At 38.7% G+C, this 12047-nt stretch overlaps 1 protein-coding gene across 2 annotated transcripts in view; it reads left to right on the forward strand.

The window, feature by feature from the left end:
- Positions 1-10419, forward strand: part of LOC5567063 (tyrocidine synthase 3) — a 165770-nt gene extending 155351 nt beyond the window's left edge. For both annotated transcript variants that reach the window (XM_021857156.1, XM_001651413.2), the window contains exons 4-7: positions 7772-8830; positions 8890-9295; positions 9357-9620; positions 9685-10419. In XM_021857156.1, coding sequence (XP_021712848.1) covers positions 7772-8830; positions 8890-9295; positions 9357-9620; positions 9685-10018 — 2063 coding nt within the window. In that variant the 3' untranslated portion in view covers positions 10019-10419. The remainder of the gene's footprint in view (positions 1-7771; positions 8831-8889; positions 9296-9356; positions 9621-9684) is intronic.
- Positions 10420-12047: the final 1628 nt, after the last annotated feature.

The following is a 12047-nucleotide window of genomic DNA, read 5'->3' on the forward strand; positions in this document are numbered from 1 at the left end:
ATCTCAAAAACTATATCCATTCTATAGCCAATATCTAAAAACAATGGACTCAGCAACCCATAATTAAGTAAATAACGGTATGCTGGTGCTTGAGACTAAAACGTGTTCCGCAGTGCCATATTCGCATTCATATCGTGTTGGTATCACATACATTTCATGTTTCTAGCATACATAGTGGAGCAAAAACAACCTCTTCGCTTGTCTTCAAGATCAAAATATGTATACACAGCAAATATGGGCTTGCTGAATCCTTTATTGCTCTCAAAAATGTTCCAGCACGTAACAATTTCGTGTTACAGGTCGTCGAAGATGTATAAAATACATACCGTAAAACGGGGTAACTTTGATAGTTTTTTCGAAGAAAACTTGAATATTTTTGCATGCTGTTTCAAAGATTTACAATTTATATTTTTAAAACAAGTACTGGCATCCTAGCTATCGATTACAGTCGATAAATTGGCAAAAGATTCATTTTGAATGGATATATAATTTTTCATACAGTCGAAAGTTGGTTTTCTGTTTTGGGGTAACTTCGATAATGGAGTATGATTCGAACAAAATTGAATGCATAACGAACATTTGTAGGGCATTGCATACCTCTAGGCGTTTAACGTTATATGGAAATTTCTGACTTAGAATACAAAAATGGTCCCAGTTTGTGAATATGATTTTCGCTAAGAGATTTGAGACCGTATTCAAGTTCTATGATAACTAGGCTATCAAAGATAAGTGGCCAACTATTCAAAATTACATCAAATAGTGATCATAGAACAGATTGTTTGTAAGCGTTTTAAAAATGCAAAAATTGTGTAATTTTTTTAAATTCATATAAAAAGCCTAAAATGTTCTTCATTAAAATGAAAACCGCTCTTACATGAAGTGTCATACTAATATTTTTTAGTTTTGTATTCGTTTTGCTTAGCTGATTAACAGAAATTATGATATTTCATTTAGTATGCGGTGGGTTACGCACTATCAAAGTTACCCGCATTATCAAAGTTACCCCGTTTTACGGTACTGTTTTTATATATGCCTAAATAAAATTTAAATCACGATTTATCTAACATTTTGGTTATTCAATCCAACGAGCACAATAGGATCTAAACTTTTGTATGACACATAGCTGGATTTAAATTGCACAATTATACATCGATTTAATCGAGTTTTTGAACGTGCCTGCATCCTCCATACAAAATCCGGTGTTTCCTTTGTATGACCAGCTACGGTTTCAAACCTTCAGAAAGTTGTTGAACATGACAATGAACATGAAATAAAGTTAAAAGCGATATTTTGGTGCTTGAGACAAATTCAGTAGATAAATAAATTTTCTATTCATACACTTGTTTTTTTGTTATATGGTAACCTAATTTGCCCCACTACGTCATTCTAATTTCTAATCTGATAGAGAGCAACGAAATAGAGTAAAGTGGGGCAAAAGTTCGAGTGGGGCAAGAGTTTCTTTTTAAGACTTCTAGCTCAATCCAAAACAAAACTTATAAATGTCATGGTGGTTCGAATGCTATTCAAGTAAGAGACTTTCACTTTAAATATCACGAATATTGATTGAGATTTGGAAAAGTTATGGCTATTTGTTGTTTTTCGTCGTGAATATTGTAATTTGTGGTCAAACTTTCGTTGCATGAAACCAAATAAAGATAAAATCTTTATCAATATTTTATGTAAGGGCGTTTCTAGGCTTACCATAAGGATGCTTTGATGTGTATTAGTTTTTGCATAAATGCTTGGAAACAAATTTTGGCCTACAGTGGGGCAAAAGTTCGAATCAGCGGGGCAAAAGTTCGACCCATGTGTAAAATCAAAGAAAAAATTTCATATTGCCTAAAATCCACATATTATCTTCAAATTTAGCGAAATTGGCCTGTTCGTGCGAAAAATGTCCCCAAAATTTTACATTTCCTCTTAGTTTTACGAAAAACGGCTATTTTTGGGTAAAATACAGTTAACCCTGTTTTGGGCAATTTATGGACGAAAATTTAGTGTGTATTTCTCGGCAAACATAAATTTACGGCTGGTATAAAATATGCCTGTCATAAAAGTATCGATATTTTGTGTTTTAGCCAGCGAACTTTTGCCCCAGACTAGATTCGAACTCTTGCCCCACCGGTGGGGCAATAGTTCGTTTAGGACAATCAATTTTGAATCTGTTATAACTAAAAATGGGCAAATATTTTGTCACAAGTTTGTTCAGCAAAATTATAGCCAATATGTTGAAGGTTCACTGTATGGTATTTGTTTTGTTTTGATTGCTATTGTTTTCCTGGAAACATTGATTATACCACTAAAGTCGAACTTTTGCCCCACCTTACTCTACTGTTCTTATCAAGTTGGCAATATCTTAGCTAAGGGTAATACTACAAAAAGTTAAGAAATAGTGATCAATTTTCCCCCGGTTTATGGTACCAAAACCATCTCCTTTAATCCTATAATACCGCTTTCCACTGTCACCTGACTTCAAGCTCGAATATCAGCTAAGTGATTCCTTATATTTTGTTATGCTATCTAATTATTCAATAATAATGCTTTAAATAATGTAAAAATTTGCATTTCAAATAATTTGATAAGCAGAACTTTCATCAAGTTTGAGCTAAACTGATAAAACAGGCTTTTCTTCAATCATTGGCTGGATTCTCACAGAATTCCTGACACGAATTTTATAGAACACCGAGAGAGGTTTAAACAAAGTCCTGGGCAAGATTATGATTTTATTTAGGTAGATTCATTTCTCACATAATATTTGGCATGATTATCACAGAATTCTAGACATTATTTTTAAAGAAAAATTTGTCTGGATTATCATATAATGCTGGAAAGAGCTCTCTAAGAATCTTTAGTTGGATCCCATAGGTTAGCGAGGATTACCAGCCCAAATTCGGAGCATTTAAACAACTCGTGAGCAGATAATATTAGGTAAATTTCTGACAGAATCCTGAGCAGAACTCTTCTATTAATTCGATGTATTTTATTCTTAGCTCTAAAATCAAAATGATTTTAATCTGTCTTAAAACTTAACACGCATATCAGGAAAATTTTTTGTGACACATTAAACATTTTTGTATTTTTGTAAAATGTTTAAAACATTATTTTTTTATAACCAACAAATGCTTTTTTAACAAATGCTTGATTCTCATTTAATGTGTAATCCAAAAATTCGTACATTTTATATTTTCTTCTATTGACCTATGACAGAAGTAAGGTCTGGTTGTATTAAATTTACTCTAAGACTTTTCTCCCGTTAGTTAAAAAAAATCAAATGTACTGTAAAACCCAGAATTATTGAGCAATTCTCGCTGAAACCAGGCCGCCATCGGCACACATCGTTAAAATTATTATTATTATTATTATTATTTCTTCCAAAAATTCCATTTCACTTTTGGAAATAATACAGAATTTACCAACATCTAATTCTTCCGAAAAAGGTGCACTTTGCGAAAAAGGACCACGTGATTATTGAGCTGAAATCGAATTCAGGTTATCTTCTGCGTCCATGAGTCCTCTCGTGGCGTAGGGGTAACGCACCCTAACTAGAGATCAGGGAGTCGTGAGTTCGATTTTCACCGAGAAGACGTGTAACTTTTTCGCAAAACTTCACATCAATTCGTCCATTTAATTCAATGGCAAAGTATGTGTAATGTTTAGCTTTTCGGTAGTTGTTAAACTTACACTCGGCTGGTTAGCCGTAAACCACGATTCATAATTAATTAAAAACAAGTACAGAATTTTCACCGAACCAGGAATTTCTTTGAAAACATCTCCAATAATTATCCTAGGCAGAGATTGCCTAAAAAATTATTCCAAAGATTTTTCCCCTAACTTGCCTTCAGTAGTTTTAGCTACTATTATTTTGAGCAATTTCACCTGGTGCTTAACTTTATAGCCGGTAGTGTGAAAATTTTCAAATCGGACGGGGTTGGTGGTCTGATGGCTACCGCTTCTGCTTCATATGCAGAAGGTCATGGGTTCAATCCCAGGCCCGTCCCTGTCCTCGTACTTTGTAGTTGTATATCTCTCACTTGCTTCTATCTTCCATTCTAAATATATCACACTCAAACTATTCGTTCATAGCAAACGCTAGAACCAGAGACGGACAAGAAACCGTTTCCCTAACGCTTCCTACTTCCACGCGCACGCCTTTCTTACGCCTGATACATAGGCAGTCTGCTAACCACAAAAGCAAACCTTTCTGCCATGCCTTTCCCCCCAATCCATACACTCCCGCATGAACTGACGTGGATGCAGTGGAATATACGGTCTACGTGGGAGTCAGTTCAATGCATCATCAATTCCTCCCCCTTCCCCTCATTGGTCTGCATTCTGACGTGGCAGGTGCCATTGTTGCCTAAAAATAGAAGATCACCAGCACTTATACACTGAGGATGCCTGTTAGTCCCAAGCAGTCATTCGGTTGGTTCCTTGTGTAAGTGCAGCTGATCTGGCGATACTGGAGTGCATCCACGGGCGGCCAATCAAGCTCAAGCTCAAGCTCAAGGTAGTGTGAAAATTTTCAAATCTTGTAATAATGAAATTGACTATATTTGTAGTTCACTGCCAAAATTTAATGCCGATTGCTCATATGGAAACAAAGTTACAGCATGCCAAAGTTGAGCATTTTGTATGAAAATTAGCTCTCACTACTATTATTCTGAACACAACTGTACATGCTACTCAGAAAAAAAGAACCTAGAATGTTTTTGAACTCCACTTTGCTAACTGTGAATGGAAAAGATAGATAGTTTAACCGTTTAACGTTTCATACAAAAATGGTGCAGATATTATCATTTTTAGTTGATATATTCAACAAATGTTTTCAATTAGCATATTTTCCTGACAAATGGAAAAATGCTAAGGTTGTTCCAATTTTGAAACCTGACAAAAATCCTGCAGAAGCTTCTAGCTATCGTCCAATCAGTTTGCTTTCCTCCATGAGTAAAATTTTTGAAAACGTCATTTTGAACAGAATGATGGCTCACATAAACGAAAATTCAATTTTTGTCAATGAACAGTTCGGATTCCGCCATGGAACTTCGACCACTCATCAAATTTTACGTGTAACAAATTTGATCCGTTCCAACAAATCGGAAGGCTATTCTACTGGTCTTGCTCTTTTAGACATAGAAAAAGCATTCGACAGTGTTTGGCATGAAGGTATGATTGTAAAATTAAAAAAACTTTAATTTTCCAACATACATTGATAGAATAATTCAAAGTTATCTGTCAAATCTTACACTTCAGGTTAATTATAAGAACTCCAGATCTGAAAGACTTCCTGTAAGAGCTTGTGTTCCTCAAGGCAGCATTTTGGGACCAATATTATACAATATTTTCACATCTGACTTACCTGAGTTACCTCAGGGATGTCAAAAATCTTTGTTTGCGGATTGTTGGGATTATAGCGTCGCACCCGTAGGTAGAATATACGGGCATCGTCGGTGGTAGTGTTCAGAGGTATGCTATACTTAGTGGATGTATGAATTGTAGATACCTGGATTGAATAAAAGGAGTAGTAGTTGCTAGTTATCAGTCAGTAGCTGTCTGCAGAGAATGGACTAGCTTGTTTTCTTTGTGCTTAGAACAAGCTAGCCTGGAGTTGGAATTGCTTCGTGCTTTCCAATACGGGTGACACAGGCCTCTCCGCCAAAGGACGAATCCTGCGTGTCATCTGTAGTCGATTGCAAAAAAGTTTGGATATTTTTTCTTCATACTTGCAAAAATGGAAGATTTCTCCTAATGCTTCCAAAACTCAACTAATAATATTCCCACATAAACCAAAAGCTCTTTATTTGAAACCTTCAAGTGGACATGTTGTCACGATGAGAGGGGTTCCAATAAATTGGTCAGATGAAGTTAAGTATCTAGGGCTCATGCTAGATAAACATTTAACTTTCAAAAATCACATTGAGGGCATTCAAGCCAAATGTAACAAATATGTAAAATGTCTCTATCCACTTATTAATAGAAAATCAAAACTTTGTCTTGAGGCTGGTTTGCTACTGTCAAGAAAAGGAATCGGCTATCTCGATGTGTGGAAAATTTCTTCCCAGAAATGGTCCAGAAAATCACATTGAGAAGGAATGTCATTTCAAAGGGTGCTCTCTCAAGGAATTTCTTTACTCTTCAGTCAAGGAATTTCTTTACTTTTCTTGAGTGAAACAGTATATTGTGCTCTGCAAGATAAATCCACGTAATGCGATTATCTGAAAATCTCGATATACCGTCGCAGTGATAATAAAAATCACCAAATGTTTCAGATTTAGCAAATTTGAAACATTTGCGTCCTTGAAAAACGAACAAATCCAAGCCTACTTGAGTTTTGACGTTGCGTTTGAATTGCGCGCATATCTTCTGCGCGTTACCACCGCCGCTGGATGTGGATTTAAAATGAGCGCCGCAATACTTAGCTTTAAGACCCAAGTAAAAATGGTGCAAAAGTCAAAACTGAAAAAGCTATACAACTAGGATGATGGTGTGCTGGATGCCTGGCGCGTTGGTGTCCTATTCTAAAGCTGCTGATGTGATAAGGTAGGATAAAAGTTCCTTATAAACGAAGCCACTGTGTGTGTTAACCATTACTATTCGCCCAGTTATTAACGAATAGAAAGAATTCTGTTTGGCGGTTGAACAACAGTGATTTCCTTTCCTCACCAAATAAAACATCAATAGAAAGAATTTGATCACCATTCTTTCTCGTAGAAGAAATAACAGGACTCAACCCACAAAACAAAGCCCCCTAGCGCATTGAAAAGATTTCAGGGGAGAGAAATTGATCGACATTTTTTCTCGCTCATTGATAAAATACAAAATAATTCTGAATGAATAAATATATCCTTAGATCATGAAATGGGGGTTCGAGATGGAATAAAGTCATTTCATTATAAAAATTGTTCTTCCATATTCCAACAAAACGTAATGAGCGAGTGCGAACGTACTCGATCGTCTTACTTATTTATTATAGATTCGAGTGCGTTTAATGAGGTTACGTAATCTTGTATGAGAGCATAACTGTATATTCACTCTAAACGCTAGACATAATGCTGAATTAAAATAATGCTACAAAGCATTTATAATGTTAATAAAATGAATCATTGCTTGACAGTTATTGAATAAATGCATGATAACATTACTAATGCAAAAAATGTTGACTTTCGGTCGAATTAATGCAATGGTATAATGCTTGTTGTTACTTGGGCATAAAGTATTCATAAATAGCTTCGTGGTTACTTGGGTTAGATTTGTTTTACCAAATTAGGATGATAGTGTTGTCTAATAACACAGAACACCTAGATATAAGAAATAATGAATGTAATGTTCGGATTGATACTAATAAAAAAACTAAAAAAAAAAATGGTGCAGATATAATGATCAGTTTGCGCAAAATTCATGAACGAACTTTTATGATCACTTGCCCCGCTTTGACAAAAATCCTGGCTAAGCCCATGCCGATATGGAATGTTCCGAAATCTTTTCATTGGAGTTTTCCTCAATGTGCTGACAAATATTATCTACATATGCTCAGAGTAATTGTCACTGAAACTATATACTAATCAACACTTGTTCCGAGATCCCTACCATTTGATGCGTCATCGTTGATTGATGATTTCCATATGCAAAATTCGCCGTTACTAACGTTAAACACACAGCACAATAGACTTGGACAGATATTCTCATTACCATCATGTGTTTCGATTGGAATCGCGCTTCCCATTACCGACCGCTGTATAACAAACTATTAATCAACTTTTCCTTGCCTTCCCAGGTGTCCGATTGAATCACGCCACCATTCTCAATCGCTTGCAATGGCAGTGGAACCGATTCCCCTACTCGGAAACGGAAAAGGTTGGTATATTCAAAACTGCACTAACCTTCGTCGATTCCGTCACGGAAATCTGGGGTCCCCTGTTGAACGGGATGGCCATCGTGGTCGTTCCCAAGAAGGTAACCAACAACCCGGAGAGACTCGTTGAACTGCTCGAGGAGTACAAAATCGAGCGCCTGGTTTTGGTCCCAACCCTGCTGCGGTCATTGCTTCTCTATCTGCCACTTCAGAACAAACAACTTTTGTACAACCTCCGCATCTGGGTATGCTCCGGAGAGCCTCTACAGCTATCGCTGGCAAAAGAGTTCTTTGACTACTTCGAAGAGGGAGTTCATCAGTTGTGTAACTTCTACGGATCAACCGAAGTTATGGGAGACGTCACGTACTTCGTTTGCGAATCCAAGAAACAACTCAGCAATTTTGAGAAAGTTCCTATTGGGTATCCTCTGGATAACACTGTGATATACATCCTTAATCCAGAACTTCAACCGGTTAAACCCGGTGATATTGGAGAACTGTTCGTATCGGGGTCGAACCTGGCTCAGGGCTACGTCAACGGTCGTGATCCACATCGCTTTATCGATAACCCACTGGCCGTAGACCCCATCTACTCGAGACTCTACCGCACGGGAGATTTCGCTTCAGCCACAAAGGGATGTGTCTACTACGAAGGTCGCACTGATTCCCAGATCAAGATCCGTGGTCATCGAGTAGACTTATCAGAAGTGGAAAAGAATCTTCTGTCGCTGCCTGGCGTCGATAAAGGTATTGTTCTATGCTATCACGCTGGAGAAATCGACCAAGCCTTGCTCGGATTCATCACGGTCGAAAAGGACTCTACTCTACAAACTGGATTACAAATTGAAGGCGCACTGGAGAGCAAGCTTCCACACTACATGATCCCGCAGGTCATCATTCTTGACAGCATTCCACTCTTGGTCAACGGTAAAATCGATAGACAAAGTCTGTTGAAAATGTATGAGAACACAAACAACAACGGTAAGTCGAATCATGATTGGAAGATAGTGCATATGTATCTAATTTTACCGTACTTTCAGATGACGCCACCATCGAGATCGAGTATGACTACACCGGTGTTCCGGAGTGCAAAATGGCTATGGCCCAGGATCTTTTCACCACTGTGGGTCAGGTCATTGGACGCTCTACGCGTAGTAAAATTTCACTGCAAAGCAACTTCTACGAATTAGGAGGAAACTCGTTGAACTCGATCATCACTGTAACACAACTCTGCCAGAAAGGTCACGCGATAAGTATTACCAGTTTCATTGGTGCCGAAAACCTGGCAGAAATTTTAGATAAAATGTACAGCAACCAGCAGCACATTTCCGAACACGAACAAACTGTTGGAAACGGTTCTTCCGTTACTCCAGAATTTGAATTCGAGTACAAATTGAAGCTCTCTGCGCATCCACTGGCCGACGAACACAAGGAAGACGCGATCAAGTATAAAGTGGTCTTGTCGAAAATGATTCAAGATTCTTTCATTCAATCTTTCCCATTTCAGCATCCTGACGTACAGTTTCTACGAAAAAGCTGATCTGGAACGATGGATCAAACCGTTGATCCGGGAGCAGGACTATCGGGATATTCTGGAGACCATTTGGGATGTTTTGATCGAAAAGCAGCTCAGCTTCATGATCAAGGATGAAACCGGAAAATCGGTGGGTGTCTCTCTGAATTTCGATGCTCATGACGAACCGGAGCCAGAAGTGAACAATAACCTAGTGATAATCTTTGAGTTCCTTGAATACGTGGAAAAACCTATTAGGTGAGTATAGGGATCAATTTGAAGAGATCACCCATATTAATCAATATTTTCTGTTGAACCGTAGGGAACAAAAGTTACCACAGGGTAAGAATCAGATTCTACACTCGTTCATGATGGGTACCTGTGCAGAGCTGAGCGCTCAAGAAAACATCGAGGCTATGCACTTTATGGAGAGCGAAGTGCTTAAGATCGCGATCCGGCGGAACTTTGCGGGTATTCTGACGACTAACACCAGTCCGCTAACCCAGCAACTTGGATCAAACGTTTACAAGTACGAAACCATGCTAGATTACAAAATCAATCAGTACGTCTACAGTGACGGAAGCCGACCGTTTGGCAAGGCGGGAGACGATCAGCGGGTGATCGTGCACTGGAAGGACATCCGAAAACAGCACTGAACGTGTTCCCCAAAGATGGTTGAAAGGGCTATTGGCATAATTAGTAGTGTTCTAGGTACCATATTTATCGCTGCAATAATGATCTAATTTAATGGCTACACAAGAATAGGCTAAGAAACCATGGAACAGTATGTCGAAATGTAACCAACCGTAGATATTGATAGCAAATGTAAACTGTAAGGTATTGCACTGATTGTGCTGCAAGAATCTTTACGAGTTAGTTGTAGCACTAGGTGTGTAAGTGATATTTTAATTCTTAGGTTGATCGTACAAACAAGGTGGTCTTAGACAAGTGAGAAAGGAAACTGTGAGAGGATGTTAGTTTTGTAAGTTATTTGTTTCTGGATTTTAAGGAAACTACTATTTATGACAATAAATCGAATTATGACTCATTCGTGAAATGTGGCGTTGTAGCGTTGTATCCGAACAGACATCGTCTGCTGTAGTATTTTACCGAGTTTCCGAGCTGGATAAGGAATAGTTCAAATATTACGAGAAGAAGGGGGTCCTGACAGAAACTGTGTCATGTGGAAGTTCACTTTCCCATGGTTACTTTTATACCAATCTGACACATTTTTTATTCCGATCCGATAAGTCCATCTACCTATAGTGGAGTTATCTCATTCCTGCTGTCAATTTCTATGCTTTGTCTCTTTACACGCTTTACACGCATTTCGGACTCCTCTGATGCCTCGCTGGTGTCATTACGACTATCTTTAGAAACCGTTCGGTATGCGCTTGCTTTTTTAACACACGTGCTTCCCAATCCCTTTAAGTTTCTGCTCGTTCTAAGCGCTTTTGACCAGATTGGTCCTCAGTACGCATAGCGTCACACCTGCCAGGTGATTGCGTTTACTGGCAATGACAGCAGAGCTGTTAGACATCATCCTTGAAAGCGTCGATATAGCCGCAGATAACCTTTTAAAGGCATATTCAACGTGGCTCGCGAAGTATCGATCATTACCCCGAGATGCGTAAGGGATCGCTTGGACTCTACAAGTCAGAAAAATTAATTTTATCGTCGCTCTCTCTTTGGGGCTCTCTTCCGCTGCTCTGATTTATCACACTTGTTACAACTTGCGATACATTGCCGATCACAGACCACTACAGAATGTTTTTCTTCGTTAGCTTTGATCGTGCATCAAAATCAATTGAGAACGAATGCTGAAATACATGCCCGTCGTATCTAGTAGTCAGATAGGTCTATGGACCGATGCACGAGTTCACTATTTGACGTTTGAGCGGTGCCGTGTTATTAACGTGACCATGGCAACGAGTGAATTCCGCACCGCTAAAACGTTAAGCTAGTGAATTCGTTCATGGTCCATAAGCCGACGGGACTCCTGATGGTTTCCCCGCATTTGGAAGTAGCACCCATTTCTGTCGCTTCCATACATCCTGGTAGTTTCCTTGATCTATGCAGTGATTCTAAACATGTCCGGATCCGCAATTACTTCTTTGGGACAACACTCGGGATATTATCAGGTCCCGGTGCAATTTTGACGCTAATGATTTCACGACTTCTGTCAGCTCTTTGTACGTCAACCTCACCACTTCTTTTTCTTCTTCTTCATCTGCCGCATACGGCGCTGACCCATAGGCTTGTGGAGCACTCTCGCATAGACTATCAAAGCCTGACCTTTTCAATTCTTAGTTTCTTTTGTGAAAGCTAACTTTACCCCTCTGAATGCTGAACCGCGTTCTTCTCTTTGTGCTTCTGTGCATGCGCGTTGCAATTTTCGTCTAGCCCGAAGGCAGGCTTCGTCTTTAGAACTGCAAAAACAAATGCACTGACACCTAATGCCTGAAAGTGTTATACTGTTCCCTCGTTCGGTCTGGAGTCCAAACTACAACAACACATGCGAGCGAATCGAATCAGTTCAACGAAGATTTCTCCGTTTTGCACTTCGGAGGCTACCCTTTACGTCTTCCGAGAGTTGCGAGAGCCACTGCCAGCTGATCGACTTGCAACCTTTACGAATTACCGTTACAAATGTATGATGTTTATTTGTTTGTTTTATTGTCGACA

The sequence above is a fragment of the Aedes aegypti genome, chromosome 1 (assembly GCF_002204515.2).
Source record: "Aedes aegypti strain LVP_AGWG chromosome 1, AaegL5.0 Primary Assembly, whole genome shotgun sequence".
NCBI classification, from domain to species: Eukaryota; Metazoa; Arthropoda; class Insecta; order Diptera; family Culicidae; genus Aedes; species Aedes aegypti.